The sequence below is a fragment of the Stomoxys calcitrans genome, chromosome 2 (assembly GCF_963082655.1).
Source record: "Stomoxys calcitrans chromosome 2, idStoCalc2.1, whole genome shotgun sequence".
Taxonomy (NCBI): Eukaryota; Metazoa; Arthropoda; class Insecta; order Diptera; family Muscidae; genus Stomoxys; species Stomoxys calcitrans.
The window spans coordinates 126,372,582-126,394,930 of NC_081553.1; the positions used below are offsets into that span (position 1 = coordinate 126,372,582).

Genomic DNA, 22,349 nt, shown 5'->3' on the forward strand with positions numbered 1-22,349 from the left:
CAGATTTGGATATGGCTGTCATATGGACCGATCCTCCGATTTAAGGATTTGGGCCCCTAAAAGGCGCATTTATTATTCGATTTTGCTGAAGTTTGGAACAGTGAGTTGTCTTAGGCCCTTCGACATCTTTCTTCAATTTGGCCCAGATCGGTTCAGATTTGGATATAGCTGCCATATAGACCGATTTCTTGATTTAAGGTTTTGGGCCCATAAAATGCTCATTTATTGTCCGCTGTCGCCGAAATTAGGGACAGTGAGTTAAATTAAGCCCCTTGACATACTTCTGCAATATCGCACAGATCGGTCCAGATTTGGATATAGCTGCCATACAGACCGATATCTAGGTTTTAGGTCTTGGGGCCATAAAAGACGCATTTATAATCCGATTTCATTGAAATTTGACACAGTGATTTATGTTAGGCTTTTCGACATCCGTGTCGTGTATGGTTCAGATCTGTTTATTTTTATACCCTCCACCATAGGATGGGGGGTATACTAATTTCGTCATTCTGTTTGTAACTATTCGAAATATTCGTCTGAGACCCCATAAAGTATATATATTCTTGATCGTCGTGACATTTTATGTCGATCTAGCCATGTCCGCCCGTCTGTCCGTCCGACCGTCCGTCCGACCGTCCGTCCGTCCGTCCGTCTGTCCGTCCGTCTGTCTGTCGAAAGCACGCTAACTTCCGAAGGAGAAAAGCTAGCAGCTTGAAATTTTGCACAAATACTTCTAACTAGTGTAGGTCGGTTGGGATTGTAAATGGGCTATATCGGTCAACCGATCTGGGATCTTGAATTCTTGAGCCGCTCGAGGGCACAATTCTTATCCGATTTGGCTGAAATTTTGCTTGAGGTGTTTTATTATGATTTCCAACAACTATGCTGAGTATGGTTGAAATCGGTCTATAACCTGATATAGCTGCCATATAAACCGATCTGGGGTCTTGACTTCTTGAGCCACTAGAGGGCGCAATTATTATTCGATTTAGCCGAAATTTTACATGAGATGTTTCGTTTTAACTTTCAACAACTGTGTTAAGAATAGTTCAAATCGGTCAATAACCTGATATAGCTGCCATATAAACCGATATGGGAACTTGACTTCTTGAGCCTCTAAAGGGCGCAAGTATTATACGATTTGGATGAAATTTTGTACAACGGCTTCTTTCATGACATTTAACATACGTGTCGAATATGGCATGAACCGGTTTGTAGCCTAATAGAGCTCCTCTATAAACCGATCTCCCTATTTTACTTCTTTAACCCCTAAAGTGCGCAATTCTCACTAGATATGGCTAGAAATGGTCCGAAATGAACCATAACTGGATATTGTTACAATAACATAGCAATTCTTTTCTTTTATCCTTTGTTTGCATAGAAAGAGATACCGCGGCAAAAGCTCGACAGATGCGTTCCATGGTGGAGGCTATATAAGATTCGGCCCGGCTGAACTTAGCACGCTTTCACTTGTTTTAACCAATTTCGCTGAAATTTTAAACAATAAGTAGTTTTACGCCTCCTAACATAGGACCAAAATGTGGTTAAATCGGACTATATTTAGATATAGCTGTCATATAGACCGATCTGCAAGTAAAGGGTCTGAAGCCCATAAGCTCTATTTATTACCCGATTTCGCTAAAATTTGAAACAGTGGGTAGTCTTAGTTCTCCCTACATCCGACCCAACTATGGTTTGGATCGGACTGTATTTAGATATAGCTGTCATATAGACCGATGTGGAGATTAAGGGTCTGAAGCTCATAAAAGCTTTATTTATTACCCGATTTTGTTGAAATTTGATATTCAAAATTCAACAGTGACTTATATATATTAGCCCACTCAATACCCGTGTCGAATTTGGATGTGTAAGTTATGCAATTTTCACCGGATTGTGACAAAAGGGGGTTTTCATATATAACTGAGGTGGTGGGTATCCAAAGTGCCTTTTAGCATGTTGTTCATTATACCGCTATAGGGACTTTCAGAGACGAATAGGACAGTGCTGAAATGGTTAGCCGGACAAGAATGTCAAGGTGATTAAGATTATTTGAATATTTTTTGGGGTATCCATAAATTGTGGGTTTAATAAAGTGAACTTTTATTTTGAATCATCTTTGCAATTAAATTAGTCATACATGCTCTCGCAATCATTTTCAAATATTTGCATTTCCGTTTTGATATCCATAGATTTCTATGGACAACAATTATGGTGAATTTCATGAAACTGTGGAAATGTCGCTCAACCAATTCGCATGAAGTTGAACATGGCAATCATATTATTCAAATGAAGTACATGGCAAAGAGAAAGCCCATGCTAAAATAAATATGGACGTGAGTATAAATTTCCGTGTCAATCATGGCTTAAAATATTGATTAGAACTGTGATAAATTGATGCAAATGAAAAGTTTACCTTCCGCTGATGCTCTTCATTGAAATGTTATATTTTAATTATGGTTGATGCTGGTAAATATTTAAGTAAATATGATTTTTAAAATATATTTACCATATAAAGGTCAATGCATATGTTACTTAAACACATGCAAAGTGTGAAATTAAATATATATATTTAACGCATATGTAATGATGTAATTGATTCAGGGTTTTACGAAAAAAATCAAAATAATCCCCAAAACAATAAATTTGCATTTTTAATTTGAGCAATTGAGAACGCCTCTTTTGATAGTCAAAGTCAAACGCCCCCTTTCATGGTAAAAGTCAAGACATAAATAAATTACCATATGTTGGTTTGTGGCGATAATTTTTTTTAATAAATTACTAATTGAAAACAAATATCGAAACCAAAATTTCCATGTAGATTTTCATGTAGGGGAGAGAAAAAAAATTGTTGAAAATTATTCTAACCCAAAATTATTTTTGGATTAGGGGTGCAATTTCGAAGAGCCAAACTTGCACTATGATATGTACTCTACTCCCAAATACCTTTAATTTGATTAAATTATTGTCCTGATCGACCAACATATTGGTTTGGGGGTTATTTTGAGTATGAGGTCGGTCCCCCAAATTTTGAGGTCAAATTCCTACTCTACTCCTTAAGACCTTCCATTTGACACCCAAATTATTATAATTGAGTCGAATCTGAGTTTGATAAAGTTTTGGGGAAGAGGAGCTTCCCCCAGTGACTTGAACCCAAATTTTAACGTTAAGATTTGTTTTTATACCCTCCACCATAGGATGGGGGTATATGGATTTCGTCATTCTGTTTGTAACACCACGAAATATGCGTCTAAGACCCTATAAAGCATATATATTCTTGATCGTCATGTCATTTTAAGTCTATCTAGCCATGTCCGTCCGTCTGTCCGTCTGTCTGTCGAATGGACGCTTACTTTCGAAGGAGAAAAGCTAGCCGCTTGAAATTTTGCACAAATACTTTTTATTAGTGTAGGTCGGTTGGTATTGTAAATGGGCCAAATCGGTCCATGTTTTGATATAGCTGCCATATAAACCGATCTTGGGTCTTGACTTTTTGACCCTCTAGAGGGCGCAATTGTTATCCTATTTTATTGAAATTTTGGATGTAGTGTTTTGGTATCCCTTTAAACAAAGTATAGTCCAAATCGGTTCATAATCTGGTATAGCTGTCATAAAAAACCGATCTGGGATCTTGACTTTTTGAGCCAATAGAGGGCGCAATTGTCATCCGATTTGGCTGAAATTTTGCATAAGGTGTTTTGTTATGACTTCCAATAACTGCGCTAAGTATGGCGTAAATCGGTATAGAACCTGATACAGCTGCCATTAAAACCGATCTGGAATCTTTTATTCTTGAACCTCTAGAGGGCGCAATTCTCTTCCGATTTGGAAGAAATTTTGTACAACAGCTTCTCTCATGACCTTCAACATACAGGTCTAATATTTTCTGAATCGATGAATAGCTTGATACAGCTCCCATATAAACCTATCTCCCGATTTTGGTTTTTGAGCCCCTACAAGGCGCAATTCTTATCCGAATAAACTGAAATATTACACAATGACTTCTACAACGTTCAGCATTCATTTATGGTCCGAATCGGACTATAACTTGATATAGCTCCAATAGCATAACAGTTCTTATTCAATATTCTATGTTTGTCTAAAAAGAGATTCCGCGCATAGAACTCGACAAATGCGATCAATAGTGGAGGTTTGATAAGATTCGGCCCTGCTGAACTTGGCACGCTCTTACTTGTTCTGTTATTATAAGAACAAGTAAGTTGCTTGCATCGCTCCACACATCCCAAAGATCTTGAGTTTTTGAAAATATCGTTAATTTGGTGATATAAAATAACGAAGTACCTTTTTTTACGGAGGCTCAAACTCTAACGGAAAGACCAGTCATTATAACTCCAGTTTATGGTTTGATATAAGCCCGCTAATGACGTGGAAAATTTCTGAGGACGAATTAATTTTGAAAGTTTGCAGCGAAATATAAATTTTTGCTGCCAAAGAATGTAAAGGCATATTATCTTCAAAGTAAAAGATCTACAACCAGCCCATTCTGCATGTTTTCGCCTTTTGTTTAAATCTAATTGTGTACTTCGATTTTCGATCCCAATTAATAAATTTTTGGAATATACCGTCTACAAATTTTATGTATAAAGCAGTAAGGAAGGTCAAAAGTCGGACGGTGCCGACTATATAATTCCCTACATCTACCCTATAATTACAATAAGTTTCATAGAAATCAGCCCAGATTTTGATATAGCTGTCATATATGTATATCGCCCGATTTTCACTTTAAGAGCCACTGCAAGCGCATTTATTGACCAATCTTGCCAAATTTTGCACAACTCTTTCCTCGACGACTAATATGAAAAGTTTGCTTAGAATCGGTTTAGAAATACATATAGCTCCCATATATACATTCGTCAGATAATGTTGTCATTTGTCAACCGTAGTTTTTACAGTTTGAAAATATTTGCTCGCAGAGGTCCATCAAAGCTGGTTCAGAATTGGATTCTGAACCAAATTTGATTTTTGATTTCTATGAAATTCACCAGTAATATTGAGAGTCATAACAGAATCCTTCCCGCAAAATTTCGACCGAATCGGATAACAAATAATCACTTTTTTGCAATATATCTCAAAATGAGACGAACATAGGGTAGGGTATAAAAATTATGGAGCCGCAAATCAAGATTTCGATGAAAGAAAAAACATATTTCCCTATCCTTCGGTCATAAACCCGGAGAGATTAAATTCTCTTTAGACAACTTTTGCTAATCAAATAGTTCAAATTGGGCTTCTTACAGTTTCACACTTAAAGTCCAAATAGATTTAATCTAACTGACCGTTTATTAGCCATAATAAAAATTTGCGTTAAAGAATAAAAATTCAATTCTTTCTGCAGAATGGCATTAATGGTAAAAGCTATTTACGATTCCAACGGACCAAAGTTAACGATGGTTTTTGCATATTTCCCTCATTATAATATTCATGCATTAGGGACATTGGTTCAATGTCGGCCATTGATTGTGAATATCTGTGGGGCCCCTTCCGCCCCATCCACCATTGACGAATTTTTATTGTTTGCTAATTTTATTATATCCTTCCAACAACAAAGCAATGGCCAATTAACACCTGATACAGCTCCGGCTCAAATAGTGATTATCATAATGTTTAGGAAAAATTTGTAAAACCTCATACCTCAGGCTGTGTCTCCCCATGCACTATACACACCAGCATTGCCTCATGGCCCTCTCCCGAGAATACCACAGGACGTTCCACATTGATTTCGGGTGGATCTGCAATAAATTTTGAGAAAAAGGTAAGCACCATAAAATAAAAATTAATGCCCCATATACAGCTCTCTCAGACGAATTGTAATAGTTATTAAAGTGAGGCATCCAAAAGGGCGAAAAAATCCATATGCATAAGTTTGCACATACACATAGTTTTCTTGGAGCGAAAATAAAGGGTTCGAAGAAATTTCGTTTGAGCTTTATTGCCATTGGCAAATTCAGTTGAGCACCCCCCCGTTGGTGAGCTATATTGGCATACTTACATAAAACGTGTAAAATCACTTGACTGGAGGCCGGTTGACCCACACCATTATTGGCCGTACAGATATAAACTCCACCCTTGTGGCGATCCACATTTTCAATTGACAATATATGCGAATGAAGTTTCTCCTCGCCTGCATCACCGTTTGTTCGTCCAGAGGTGGGGATGCCGTAGAACAGAGAGAAGGGAAAAAGCAAAAGGAAAATTTCGTGAATAGAGAAAATTACCATAAAGGAAATATTTAGTTTTCAAATAAAATGACCCTTAAGATTCATTCTAGTTTTTTTTCTTTCTTTTTTTTCTTCGTTTCTTTGCCTACACAGGGTCCTTATATTTTATTCAAGTTGCTTCATGGTTTTTGTTTCTCTTTTGTCTTCTTTATTTGCCTTCATTCTTGGCTTATTAACATATTCCTACTGGTTGGGAGGGTTTCTTCGGTAGGGCTGATTTCATGCTGGGGGCCAGGAAAATAGAAAGGAAATCTTACCATTGGGCAAAATATTATTTTTACGACTCCATGTAACGTTTGGCGTTGGATTACCAGAGGCTGAACATTCAATACGAACTGAGGAACCTTTTTTAACTTGCAAATGACCGCTGCTGCTCATATGATGAATCCTTGGTGGCACTGCAATGGCAAAATGGAAAGAAAAAAGAACCAAACTTTAGGTATGACTCCAACATGACACAATGGGCCTTTATAATATTTTCACAAATTATGTGGTGCATACTTTGGGGAAAACTTAAAAAAAAAACTTTGTTGGTATTGCAGGGAAAAGCTTGCAATAATTGTGATAATTTAATAAAAGAATGCGGAATTTTACCCTCATAACATAAATAGTCTTCGAATTGTTATCGTAATTTTAGTTTTTAGTTCAAAAAATATGACCATCGTTGGAGATTATTCATGAATCGTCTTTTAGCGTACATTGCAAATTCTTTCAATAACAAGTAACAAGTAAAAGCGTGCTAAGTTCGGCCGGGCCGAATCTTATATACCCTCCACCATGGATCGCATTTGTCGAGTTCTTTTCCCGGCATCTCTTCTTAGGCAAAAAAGGATATAAGAAAAGATTTTCTCTGCTATTAGAGCGATATCAAGATATGGTCCGGTTTGGACCACAATTAAATTATATGTTGGAGACCTGTGTAAAATTTCAGCCAATTCGTATAAGAATTGCGAACATTGGGGCTCACGAAGTAAAATTGAGAGAACGATTTATATGGGATCTGTATCGGGCTATAGACCGATTCAGACCATAATAAACACGTTTGTTGATGGTCAAGAGAGGATCCGTCGTACAAAATTTCAGGCATATCGGATAATAATTGCGACCTCTAAGGGTCAAGAAGTCAAGATCCCAGATCGGTTTATATGGCAGCTATATCAGGTTATGAACCGACTTGTACTTTATTTGACACAGTTGTTGAAAGTAAAAATAAAATACGTCATGCAAAATTTCAGCTAAATCGGATAGGAATTGCGCCCTCTAAAAGCTCAAGAAGTCAAATCCCCAGATCTGTTTATATGACAGCTATATCAGGTTATGGACCGATTTCAACCATACTTGGCACAGTTGTTGGATATCATAACGAAATACTTCGTGCAAAAATTCATTCAAATCGGATAAGAATTGTGCCCTCTAGAGGCTCAAGAAGTCAAGAAGTCAAGACCCAAGATCGGTTTATATGGCAGCTATATCAGGTTATGGACCGATTTAAACCATACTTGGCACAATTGTTGGGTATCATAACAAAACACGTCGTGCGAAATTCCATTCTAATCGGATAAGAATTGCGCCCTCTAGAGGCTCAAGAAGTCAAGACCCAAGATCGGATTATATGGCAGCTATATCAGGTTATGGACCGATTTGAACCATACTTGGCACAGTTGTTGGATATAACAACAAAACACGTCGTGCAAAAATTCATTCAAATCGGATAAGAATTGTGCCCTCTAGAGGCTCAAGAAGTCAAGACCCAAGATCAGTTTATATGGCAGCTATATCAGGTTATGGACCGATTTGAACCATACTTGGCACAGTTGTTGGATATAACAACAAAACACGTCGTGCAAAATTTAATTTCAATCGGAGAAGAATTGCGCTCTCTAGAGGCTCAAGAAGTCAAGACCCAAGATCGGTTTATATGGCAGCTATATCAAAACATGGACCGATATGGCCCATTTACAATACCAACCGACCTACACTAATAAGAAGTATTTGTGCAAAATTTCAAGCGGCTAGCTTTACTCCTTCGGAAGTTAGCGTGCTTTCGACAGACAGACGGACGGACGGACGGACGGACGGACAGACGGACGGACATGGCTAGATCGACATAAAATGTCGCGACGATCAAGAATATATATACTTTATGTGGTCTCAGACGAATATTTCGAGTAGTTACAAACAGAATGACGAAATTAGTATACCCCCCATCTTGTGGTGTAGGGTATAAAAAGGCGTTAAGTTCGGCCGGGGCGAATTTTGGATACCCACCACCTCGGGTATACATGTAAACAACCTTTCGCCATAATTGGGTGAAAAATGCATAATTTATGCCTCCACCCCATCCTTCGGTGGAGGGTATAAAAATAATGAAAATTTTGGATATATCCGCCATATTGACCGATCTCTCGATTAAAGGTTTTGGGGCCATAAAAGGCACATTTATTGTCCAATTTCGCTGCTTTATGGGACAGTGAGTTGTGTCAGGCTATTTGGCATCCCTGAAATGGGATTAAAAATTCAGTTTAATATGTTACACAAATTTGTTGAAAAAAGACTTCTCTGTATGAATATTGCAGCTATGAATAATCCTATAACCTAATTTTTAAAAATAAATTCCACTACTAGTTTAATTAGTATAAATTAATTTTCAACTAATTTCACAGATCAATGAGTTCAATGAAAAACTACTAACTTTTTCACAGCGTTTTTATTGATACAAGTTTCGTCACACACACACACACTACATATGTACAAATTGATTTTTGTAAACCGCAATGATAGTGATAATGTTAAACCATATGAGGCAATTAGTGTGTGGAACCTTTTTTGCACATACTTGTTGTAAATTTTATGATGAACTGCCGACATGGTTGATGATAATGCTGATGATATATTTTCTCACTCATTTATCCGCTATAAGTGAAACCACTAAATACATTAACAACAATAACCAATATTATTTAATGAATAAAAAACATCATAACCGCAAATGTACCATACGGTAGCCTGACTTGCACTGCAATGCGGTTTATGGAATTCTGCGAATAAATGGTGGAGGAGGTAAACCTTAAAACATAAGGGAACTCGTTCATTGATGTCATTGAGGAAAATTATACTAAGGGCAGAACCGCAATGTGCAACAATAAAAGATTTAGAAAGTCTGCCAAAAACTATTTTGAGTGACTCTCATACTAGGCTCGGCGAAAACAACAAAGAGACATTTTTCATTGGTGGTTAGATCAAACGGTTCATAAAGGGTGATTTTTTTGAGGTTAGGATTTTCATGCATTAGTATTTGACAGATCACGTGGGATTTCAGACATGGTGTCAAAGAGAAAGATGCTCAGTATGCTTTGACATTTCATCATGAATAGACTTACTAACGAGAAACGCTGGCAAATCATTGAATTTTATTACCAAAATCAGTGTTCGGTTCGAAATGTGTTCATTCACCGTAACGTTGCGTCCAACAGCATCTTTGAAAAAATACGGTCCAATGATTCCACCAGCGTACAAACCACACCAAACAGTGCATTTTTCGGGATGCATGGGCAGTTCTTGAACGGCTTCTGGTTGCTCTTCACTCCAAATGCGGCAATTTTGCTTATTTACGTAGCCATTCAACCAGAAATGAGCCTCATCGCTGAACGGTGAATGAACACATTTCGAACCGAACACTGATTTTGGTAATAAAATTCAATGATTTGCCAGCGTTTCTCGTTAGTAAGTCTATTCATGATGAAATGTCAAAGCATACTGAGCATCTTTCTCTTTGACACCATGTCTGAAATCCCACGTGATCTGTCAAACACTAATGCATGAAAATCCTAACCTCAAAAAAATCACCCTTTATATACGAATGTAATTTTTAATCTGAACTATGTATGAATAAATCTCATTACAGGAATATATAGGCAGGCAGATATACATGGTTAAAACAAATCTAGAAGTAAACCGGAGTCGGATTGTACAGGTATTGTTCTTAATATGTTGCCTTCTACTTTAAAATTTTCCTTTTTTGCGCGTTTGAAGCACCTCTGTTTGAAAAATATCATCGAATTTTTCAGTATCCATATTAACATAGGCCTAAAAGGTAATTTTTGCCACAAATAATATTTTTTGCCTTATGTGACATGTTTTTTCGATAATGCGCGTGTGATGGATAGAATTTGTGGTGGCAGAAACCATTATTGCTTCATTCAAAAGCGCCTGTGTGAATAAGCACATAAACATTGATTTATGTTCTTGGGTAAATTATTTGCAAATAAATGTGGTTTTTGTAAAACAAAAACCATATTACCTGACACCGGACATTAGCACACAATTTTGGCCACAAACATTAAGCTGTAAGCCTAAGAGAGAACAAAAGTAGACTAAACCGTAAAATTGTAACAAATGTAGACAAAAGTAAATTGTAGGCAATTGCCATGGCGGAGATGTTAACAAAAGTTACAGTGACAGTCTTCATTCATAATTGCTCGTAACGAACTCTTAAGTAGCATGCATTGTAATACCCCAAGAGAAGAAAAAGAGCCTTCAAGTTAATATGGTTGTACCATACATATGAAATTTGAGACAAATACTTCTTATTGAGAAGCTATAGCCTCCATATAAAATGGTCCTTCGATTTGAACTCTTAAGCGCCTAAGGCCTCAATTTTTTCCATGTGGCTAAAACTTTATATAAAACTGGTCTGGTGCGCTTCGCTACACCATAAAAAGGCTTTTTTGCTTTCTTTAAGCATTTTTAAGCTGGTGATCAAGACATTAAGGACTACGGGTCTCTTTCAGATCCACACTAATTATTATACCCACCACCGAAGGATGGGGGTATATTCATTTTGTCATTCCGTTTGCAACACATCGAAATATCCATTTCCGACCCTATAAAGTATATAAATTCTTGATCAGGGTAAAAATCTAAGACGATCTAGCCATGTCCGTCCGTCTGTCTGTTGAAATCACGCTACAGTCTTTACAAATAAAGATATTGAGATGAAATTTTGCACAGATTCTTTTTTTGTCCATAAGCAGGTTAAGTTCGAAGATGGGCTATATCGGATTATATCTTGGTATAGCCCCCATATAGACCGATCCGCCGATTTAGGGTCTTAGGCCCATAAAAGCCACATTTATTATCCGATTTTGTTGAAATTTGGGACAGTGAGTTATGGTAGGCCCTTCGACATCCTTTGTGAATTTGGCTCAGATCGGTCCAGATTTGGATATAGCTGCCATATAGACCGATCCTCCGATTAAGGGTCTAAGGCCCATAAAAGCCACATTTATTGTCCAATTTCGCTGAAATTTGGGACAGTGAGTTGTCTTAGGCCCTTTGACATGTTTCTTTAATTTGGTTCAGATCGGTTCAGATTTGGATATAGCTGCCATATAGACCGATCCTCCGGTTTAGGGTCTTACGCCCACAAAAGCCACATTTATTATCAGATTTTGATGAAATTCGGGGCAGTGAATTGTGTAAGGCCCATCGACATCCTTCGTTAATTTTGCTCAGATCGGTCCAGATTTGGATATAACTGCCATATAGATCGATCCTCCGATTTATGGTGTAAGGCCCATAATAGCCACATTCATTATCCGATTTTGCTGAAATTTGGGACAGTGAGATGTGTTAGGCCTTTTGACATATTTCTTCAATTTGGTCCAGATCGGTTCAAATTTGGATATAGCTGCCATATAGACCGATTTCTTGATTTATGGTTTTGGGCCCATAAAATGCTCATTTATTGCCCGATGTCCCCGAAATTTGGAACAGTGAGTTAAGTTAAGTCCCTTGACATACTTCTAAAATATCGCACAGATCGGTCCAGATTTGGATATAGCTGCCATATAGACCGATATCTAGGTTTTAGGTTTTGGGGCCATAAAAGACGCATTTATTGTCCGATGTCGCTGAAATTTGAGACAGTGAGTTTGGTTAGGCTCTTCGACGTCCTTCTTCAATTTTGCCAAGATCAGTCCAGATTTGAATATACCCCAAGAGAAGAAAAAGAGCCTTCAAGTTAATATGGTTGTACCATACATATGAAATTTGAGACAAATACTTCTTATTGAGAAGCTATAGCCTCCATATAAAATGGTCCTTCGATTTGAACTCTTAAGCGCCTAAGGCCTCAATTTTTTCCATGTGGCTAAAACTTTATATAAAACTGGTCTGGTGCGCTTCGCTACACCATAAAAAGGCTTTTTTGCTTTCTTTAAGCATTTTTAAGCTGGTGATCAAGACATTAAGGACTACGGGTCTCTTTCAGATCCACACTAATTATTATACCCACCACCGAAGGATGGGGGTATATTCATTTTGTCATTCCGTTTGCAACACATCGAAATATCCATTTCCGACCCTATAAAGTATATAAATTCTTGATCAGCGTAAAAATCTAAGACGATCTAGCCATGTCCGTCCGTCTGTCTGTTGAAATCACGCTACAGTCTTTAAAAATAAAGATATTGAGCTGAAATTTTGCACAGATTCTTTTTTTGTCCATAAGCAGGTTAAGTTCGAAGATGGGCTATATCGGATTATATCTTGGTATAGCCCCCATATAGACCGATCCGCCGATTTAGGGTCTTAGGCCCATAAAAGCCACATTTATTACCTTATTTTGCCAAAATTTGGGACAGTGAGTTGTGTAAGGCCCTTCGACATCCTTTGTGAATTTGGCTCAGATCGGTCCAGATTTGGATATAGCTGCCATATAGACCGATCCTCCGATTAAGGGTCTAAGGCCCATAAAAGCCACATTTATTGTCCAATTTCGCTGAAATTTGGGACAGTGAGTTGTCTTAGGACCTTTGACATGTTTCTTTAATTTGGTTCAGATCGGTTCAGATTTGGATATAGCTGCCATATAGACCGATCCTCCGGTTTAGGGTCTTACGCCCACAAAAGCCACATTTATTATCAGATTTTGATGAAATTCGGGGCAGTGAATTGTGTAAGGCCCATCGACATCCTTCGTTAATTTTGCTCAGATCGGTCCAGATTTGGATATAACTGCCATATAGATCGATCCTCCGATTTATGGTGTAAGGCCCATAATAGCCACATTCATTATCCGATTTTGCTGAAATTTGGGACAGTGAGATGTGTTAGGCCTTTTGACATATTTCTTCAATTTGGTCCAGATCGGTTCAAATTTGGATATAGCTGCCATATAGACCGATTTCTTGATTTATGGTTTTGGGCCCATAAAATGCTCATTTATTGCCCGATGTCCCCGAAATTTGGAACAGTGAGTTAAGTTAAGTCCCTTGACATACTTCTGCAATATCGCACAGATCGGTCCAGATTTGGATATAGCTGCCATATAGACCGATATCTAGGTTTTAGGTTTTGGGGCCATAAAAGACGCATTTATTGTCCGATGTCGCTGAAATTTGAGACAGTGAGTTTGGTTAGGCTCTTCGACGTCCTTCTTCAATTTTGCCAAGATCGGTCCAGATTTGAATATAGCTGCCATATAGACCGATCTCTGGATTTAAGGTTTAGGGCCCATAAAAGAGGCATTTATTGTCCGATTTCGCCGAAATTTGGGACAGTGCTTAGTGTTAGGCTCTTCGACATGTTTATGCAACTTGGCCCAAATCGGTCCAGATTTGGATATAGCTGCCATGTAGACCGATATCTCGATTTAAAGTCTTGGCCCCATAAAAGGCGCATTTATAATCCGATTTCACTGAAATTTGACACAGTGACTTATGTTCGGCTTTTCGACATCCGTGTCCTATATTGTTCAGATCGGTATGAGGTATATGAGTATAAGGTATGAAATTTTCACCGAATTTTGATGAAAGGTGGTTTACATATATACCCGAGGTGGTGGGTATCCAAAGTTCGGCCCGGCCGAACTTAACGCCTTTTTACTTGTTTTTCTTGTATTGGTTATCTATTTTCAAAATCATATTTCCAAGCTATTACTTTGGAAAGCACATTTTTATACCCACCACCGAAGGATGGGGGTATATTCATGCAACACATCGAAATATCCATTTCCGACCCTATAGTCTATAAATATTCTTGATCAGCGTACAAATTTAAGACGATCTAACCACGTCCGTCCATATATACTGATCGGCCGATATAGGGTCTTAGGTCCATAAAAGCCACATTTATTATCCGATTTTGCTGAAATTTAAGACAGTGAGTTGTGTTACGCCCATCGAAATCCTTCGTCAATTTGGCCCAGATCGGTTCAGATTTGGATATAACTGCCATATAGACCGATCCTCCGATTTAGGGTCTTAGGCCTATAAAAGCCATACTTATTATCCGATTTTGCTGAAATTTGAAACAATGAGTTGTGTTAGGCCCTTCGACATCCTTCGTTAATGTAGCCCAGTTCGGTCCAGATTTGGATATAGCTGCCATATAGACCGATCAGCCCATTTAAGGTCTTGGATCCATAAAAGCCACATTTATTATCCGATTTTGCTGAAATTTAAGACAGTGAGTTGCGCTAGGCCCATTGACATCCTACGTCAATTTGGCTCAGATCGGTTCAGATTTGGATATAGCTACCATGTAGACCGATCCTCCGATTTAGGTCTTAGGCCCATAAAAGCAACATTTATTATCCGATTTTGCTGAAATTTGGGACAGTGAGTTGTGTTAGACCCTTCGACATCTCTGTTCAATTTGGCCCTGATCGGTCCAGATTTGGATATGGCGGTCATATAGACTTATCTCTCGATTTAAGGTTTTGGGCCCATAAAAGGCGCATTTATTGTCCGATGTTGATTAAATTTGGGACAGTGAGTTAAGTTAAGCCCCTTGACATACTTCTGCAATATGACACAGATCGGTCCAGATTTGGATATAGCTGCCATATAGACCTATTTCTCGGTATAAGGGTTTGGAGCCGTAAGGGCGCATTTATTGTCCGATGTCGCTGAAATTTGAGACAGTGAGTTGTGGTATGCTCTTCGACATCCTTCTTCAATTTGGGTCAGTGCGCTGTGTTAGGCTCGACATTTATCTGCAATTTGGCCCGGACCGATCTTTCGATTTAAAGCCTGTGGGGCCAAGGCTTTAAATCGAAAGATGCGCATTTATAATCCGATGTCGCTGAAATTTGACACAGTGACTTACATTAGGCTTTTCGACATACGTGTCGTATATGGTTCAGATCGGTCTTTATTTGGATATGGCTACCACAAAGACCAACATTTTGTTATACACAATTGAACAATGGCTTGTATCTATTAGACCGCAAAATGTCCGTGCTGAATTTGGTCCAAAACGAACCAAATTTCGATATAGCTGCTATGGGGGCATCAATTATGAAATTTTCACCGGACTATGACGAAAGGTGACTTACATGTATACCTAAGGTGGTGGGTATCCAAAGTTCGGCCCGGTCGAACTTAACGCCTTGTTACTTGTTTTTTTTTCCACTGTGCGGCAATAGGAAACCTGAGACAAATGGAAGAGGTTTCCGATCGGTTACTTTTGAAAATATTTGAGATTGCGAGCGAGGCAATGCTGCCAGCGGCACAGTCTAGGGTTGATGGAACTATGGTATTGCCATCTGGAGGTTCTGCTACACGGTTGAATTCAAACTAGAGGATAGAGTTGACTTGGGGTCTACATTGAGACCCTTGTGACTGAGACCGGTTCGACTATCGGACAATAATACGGTCCTGCAGGTGCAGATCCGGGCAATTACAGAATACATGAGATGGCGTGGTGTTAACTCGAGGATTGGCCATCAGAGCATTAACAACCAGGACGGTAAAGCCACCAACAGTCTTGGAGTGTAAGAAGTAGATTTACTCCTTCTCTTTGGATGACACCATCCGCATTGTTTGGGTATGGAGCAAGAGGGTAAGAAAGCGCCGACGATTTGCCAGTGAAGGCCGGTGGACTGCCGTCAATATACTTGGTTAACCCGAAAGCTTTCGGGTTGACGTAGTCCGAGTTAAAGGCGTGGGCAACGAACACGTAACTGTCGGTAGGAAGACGAAAATCCTATAAGGTGATCCGGTTCGGGAAAAGACGAGGCTATTACTGAAAGGAAGTAAGAAGGTGGTCAGTATAGCTTTAGGTACCATAACGGGACACATAGGACTGCGAGCTCACTAATACAAAATAAGTGAGGCAAGTAAAGGGTGATTTTTTTGAGGTTAGGATTTTCATGCATTAGTATTTGACAGATCACGTGGGATTTCAGACATGGTGTCAAAGAGAAAGATGCTCAGTATGCTTTGACATTTCATCATGAATAGACTTACTAACGAGCAACGCTTGCAAATCATTGAATTTTATTACCAAAATCAGTGTTCGGTTCGAAATGTGTTCATTCACCGTAACGTTGCGTCCAACAGCATCTTTGAAAAAATACGGTCCAATGATTCCACCAGCGTACAAACCACACCAAACAGTGCATTTTTCGGGATGCATGGGCAGTTCTTGAACGGCTTCTGGTTGCTCTTCACTCCAAATGCGGCAATTTTGCTTATTTACGTAGCCATTCAACCAGAAATGAGCCTCATCGCTGAACAAAATTTGTCAAAATTTGAACACATTTCGAACCGAACACTGATTTTGGTAATAAAATTCAATGATTTGCAAGCGTTGCTCGTTAGTAAGTCTATTCATGATGAAATGTCAAAGCATACTGAGCATCTTTCTCTTTGACACCATGTCTGAAATCCCACGTGATCTGTCAAATACTAATGCATGAAAATCCTAGCCTCAAAAAAATCACCCTTTAATAGCATGTGTGGAAGATGGTGGAACATTGGAGCCTTATTGCCGGGCTTACAGACACCGGCACTTAGGTGGGTACACAATACCACAATTGAACCGACTTTGGGGCGTGGTATTGAAAACAATTAATGATTTTGTTAGTAGGCAAATCGGCTTAGGGTTCGCTTCATAAAATCAATATGACCCATCTTTCAACTTAATCCGCCCAATGGCAAAGAAATTATCTTTATCAAGCAGAATTAGACTGGAAGTAGGCTTAGTTTAACTGTAGTAGGTCATTTCGAATAATTTTTTTAGTTATGCAGATTATGTGCCCCCAACAATTTCTATCCCCTGCCGTTGGATTGCAGTCGTTTAGAATCGATGCCTATTATTCATTTTTATAAAAATATGATTTTTGTCCAAAAATTGTCTCAAGGTATTTTTCAAATCTCATCGTAGCGAGTTTCCCTTTGTATGAAATGTGGAGCGATTTGTATTAAAAATGTAGAAGCACATTTGGGCGATTTAATTTATCGTTATGTTAGCCACCAATGTCATTATACATGTAGGTTTGAAATGTCGGTCATATTTATGCGATAAAATGTCATGTTTACACAATCCAACAGATGTAGTTATCGGTTGGCAAACTCACATTTTGATTATGTTGTAATTTGAACAAATATTAATTTTAATTAGTGGTTTTTATATTGCCCACTCGTTCACTCAGACTCGTTTCGTTGGCCCTTGGCCGGAAGGGACGAATGTTGTAGTCATTATTGACCGCACAGAACAGAACATCAGGGTTTCAAAAGTCATTTTAGCACATAATTTTAGAGCAACTTATGTAGGCAAACCTATTTACATCTATGGGGGATTAACATTGCTGTGCGCATATGTATGGGTATGTATGCGTGTGCGAACTTCCATATGTAATTGGAAACCATAAAACGACACTAATTGCTTGAAACATAAATCAAGGTAGCTTATGCTGGCAAACTAGAACATTTAATGTATAAAGAAATTTTCTAAATTGCAAAGGCGTGCGAATTACTGGATTGTGTAAAATGAAATAAAGACTAAAATTGTTTAAATTTTTATTTATTTCGTATTTAAGGAGTGCCGAGCTATTAAAATATAACATTTAAAAAATTCTATACCCACCACAATTAATGGTTAGTTTAGGTTAAGGTGATTTTCTGTGATCAAACTCCCACAGACGCTTTAGCCAATTGTGTTATTGCAAGAACAGGGGAATTAAGTGGGACTCTTTCTATTAGCCAATGCAGGACACAAAATCAGTAGTTGGTCTATAATTCCCTTCTTCAAAACTTCAGCGGAAATTATCACTTGGACCGTTTGCTTATCAGCAGACGAAGGCTACTATAATTGAGACATCTATTCTAGCTCACGGCAGCAAAGTGACAGACTTACTACCAACATTTTCCATAAACATCCCATTAAAGAACAGGGGATACTTCTCTCATATCAAAGAATGCAGTCCGATTAATGTTTAAGCCCAATGAGTCCGAACGGCGAGCCGCATAGATACATCACATGCCGAAGAAGTTTTAACATGGCAGAATACCTCACAAATGTAGCCAGTGAGGGGATAACCACCTCAAAAAAAAAATGTTCTGATGTTTCCGTCATCATAGGCGGACATGCAATTCTCTGCGCCACAGTGGCAGACTTACACTTATATTGGGTTGCCCAAAAAGTAATTGCGGATTTATCATATAGTCGGCGTTGACAAATTTTTTCACAGCTTGTGACTCTGTAATTGCATTCTTTTTTCTGTCAGTTATCAGCTGTTACTTTTAGCTTGCTTTAGAAAAAAAGTGTAAAAAAGTATATTTGATTAAAGTTCATTTTAAGTTTTATTAAAAATGCATTTACTTTCTTTTAAAAAATCCGCAATTACTTTTTTGTCAACCCAATAGCAAAAAAGTCTGCTGACAATAGCAAACCAAACAACATTCAAGCGATGCTGTTTGTTTTTGTGCCTCAAAGAAAAAAACAGTAAGGAAAGGCAAAAGTCGGGCGAAGCCGACTATATAATACCCTACACCACCGAGTATACGTTAAACTTTTAATATTTAGCACTTATATCCAAATATAGTCAGACTTTAATTTTGCATACCCATTGAAATATCGAATAAAACCTTGTAGGATTTTCTTACGATGGTACGATAATTGTGGCTTCTACAGCCTTAAAAGTCGAAACGCATAAAAGATGTATATGGGAGTTTTATCTAAATCTGATTCGATTTTGATGAAATTTTGCAAACGTATTAGGATGTCAATTAAACTATCTCATGAAAAATTTTATAGAAATCGGACCAAAATTGTATATACTACAGCTTTAAAAGGGCATACCGGATGAAATATATAAATGGGAGCTATATATAGATCTGATCCGATTCTGGTGAAATTTTGCACACATATTGGGATGTCTTAAAAAGCACTTTGTGCCAAATTTGGTAAAGATCGGACCAAAATTGTGCTTTCTACATCATTAATAGGTCATATCGCATAAAAGTTATATATGTGAGCTATATCTAAATCTTAACCGATTTAGATGAAATTTTGCTCATGTATTAAGACGTCACACGAAACATCTCATGCTTAATTTGGTAAAGATCAGACCGAAATTGTGGCTCCTACAGCTTCAAAAGTCCATATCGGATGAAAGATATATATGGGAGCTATATCTAAATCTGGACCGATTTCAATAAAATTTTGCACACTTATTAGGGCGTCCAAAAAAACACTTTGTGCCATATTTTGTAAGGATCGGACCAAAATTCTGCCTTCTACAGCCTTAAAAGACCTTATCGGATGAAAAATATATATAGGAGCTATAAATAAATCTGATCCGATTCTGATGAAATTTCGCACATATATTGGGACTATGGAAAGCGGACTTCGTGCCAAATTTGGTAAAGATCGAACTAAAATTGTGGCTCCTACAGCTTTAAAGGGGCATATCGGATGAGAGATATATATGGGAGCTTTATCTAAATCTGGATCAATTTTTTTTCAAAATCAATAGCGTTCGTCCTTGGACCAAAAAGAGACTTACGCCAAATTTTGTGAAAATCGGATAACAAATGCGACCTGTACCTTAATTACAAGAATACATGGACAGACAGACAGACGGACATACCTAAATCGAATCAGGAAGTGATTCCAAGCCGATCCGTATACTTATCAATGGGTCTAGCTCTTCTCCTTCTTAGCGTTGCAAGTAAATTCACTAATCTATAATACCCTGTACTACAGTGGTGGTGCAGGGTATAAAAAGCAATAAACAAGTAAAAGGGTGGTAAGTTCGGGCTGGCCGAATCTTATATATCCTCCACCATGGATCGCATTTGTCAAGTTCTTTGCCCGGTATCTATTTATAGACAAACAAGCTATGTCAGGTTATGGACTGATTCAGAACACATACGCCACGTACATTGAAGGTCATAGCAGTAACTTTCATTACGAGATGTATTGCAGTACCAATCGACTCAAATGGGAATTGTTTTGGGCCATACTAATTTCGTCATTCTGTTTGTAACACCTCGAAATATGCGTCTGAGACCCCATAAAGTATATATATTCTTGATCGTCATGTCATTTTAAATCGATATAGCCATGTACGTCCGTCTGTCGAAAGCACGCTAACTTTCGAAGAAGTAAAGCTAGCCTCTTGCAATTTTGCACAAATATTTTTTATTAGTGTAGGTCGGTTGGGATTATAAATGGGCCATATCGGTTTATGTTTTGATATAGCTGCCATATAAACCGATCTTGAGTCTTGACTTCTTGAGCCTCTAGAGGGCGCAATTCACGTCCGATTTGACTGAAGTTTTGCACTTGGTGTTTTGGTATCACTTCCAACAACTGCGCTAAGTATGGTTTAAATCGGTTCATGTTTTGATATAGCTGACATATAAACCGATTTTAGGTCTTGACATCTTGAGCCGCTGGAGGGAGCAACTCTCATCCGATTGGACTGAAATTTTGCACGTAGTATTTTAGTATCACTCCCAACAACTGTGTTAAGTATGATTCAAATAGGTTTACAACCTGATATAGCTGTCATATAAACCGATCTTGGATCTTGACTTCTTGAGCAAATAGAGCGCGCAATTCTCATTCGATTTGGCTGAAATTTTTGCATGAGATGTTATGTTATGACTTCCAAAAACTGTGCTAAATATGGCGCAAATCGGTACATAACCTGATATAGCAGCTGATCTGGGATCTTGATTCTTGATCCTCTAGAGGGCGCAATTCTCATCCGATTCGGCAGAAATTTCGTACAACGGCTTCTCTCATGACCTTCAACATACGTGTCAAATATGGTCTGAATTGATTTAGAGCTTGATACAGCTCCCATATAAACAGATCTCACGATTTTGCTTCTTGAGCCCCTACAAGGCTCAATTCTTATCCAAATGAACTGAATTATTACACAATGATCTCTATAATGTTCAGGATTCATTTATGATCCGAGTCGGACTATAACTTGATATAGCTCCAATAGCGTAACAGTTCTTTTTATACCCTCCACCATATGATGGGGGGTATACTAATTTCATCATTCTGTTTGTAACTACTGGAAATATTCGTCTGAGACCCCATAAAGTATATATATTCTTGATCGTCGCGACATTTTATGTCGATCTAGCCATGTCCGTCCGTCCGTCCGTCCGTCTGTCGAAAGCACGCTAACTTCCGAAGGAGTAAAGCTAGCCGCTTGAAATTTTGCACAAATACTTTTTATTAGTATTGTAGGTCGGTTGATATTGTAAATGGGCCATATCGGTCCATGTTTTGATATAGCTGCCATATAAACCGATCTTGGGTCTTGACTTCTTGAGCCTCTAGAGAGCGCAATTCTTCTCCGATTGAAATGAAATTTTGCACGACGTGGTTTGTTGTTATATCCAACAACTGTGCCAAGTATGGTTCAAATCGGTCCATAACCTGATATAGCTGCCATATAAACTGATCTTGGGTCTTGACTTCTTGAGCCTCTAGAGGGCACAATTCTTATCCGATTTGAATGAATTTTTGCACGACGTGTTTTGTTGTTATATCCAACAACTGTGCCAAGTATGGTTCATATCGGTCCATAACCTGATATAGCTGCCATATAATCCGATCTTGGGTCTTGACTTCTTGAGCCTCTAGAGGGCGCAATTCTTATCCGATTAGAATGGAATTTCGCACGACGTGTTTTGTTATGATACCCAACAATTGTGCCAAGTATGGTTTAAATCGGTCCATAACCTGATATAGCTGCCATATAAACCGATCTTGGGTCTTGACTTCTTGACTTCTTGAGCCTCTAGAGGGCACAATTCTTATCCGATTTGAATGAATTTTTGCACGAAGTATTTCGTT

General features: G+C 38.2%; 1 protein-coding gene across 2 annotated transcripts in view; it reads right to left on the reverse strand.

Moving 5' to 3' along the window:
* The window catches only part of LOC106092858 (uncharacterized), a 606,782-nt gene that overhangs the window by 124,184 nt on the left and 460,249 nt on the right, over window positions 1–22,349 (reverse strand). For both annotated transcript variants that reach the window (XM_059362079.1, XM_059362080.1), the window contains exons 5-7: window positions 6,494–6,634; window positions 6,008–6,139; window positions 5,650–5,747 (exon numbers count right to left, since the gene is read on the reverse strand). In XM_059362079.1, coding sequence (XP_059218062.1) covers window positions 5,650–5,747; window positions 6,008–6,139; window positions 6,494–6,634 — 371 coding nt within the window. The remainder of the gene's footprint in view (window positions 1–5,649; window positions 5,748–6,007; window positions 6,140–6,493; window positions 6,635–22,349) is intronic.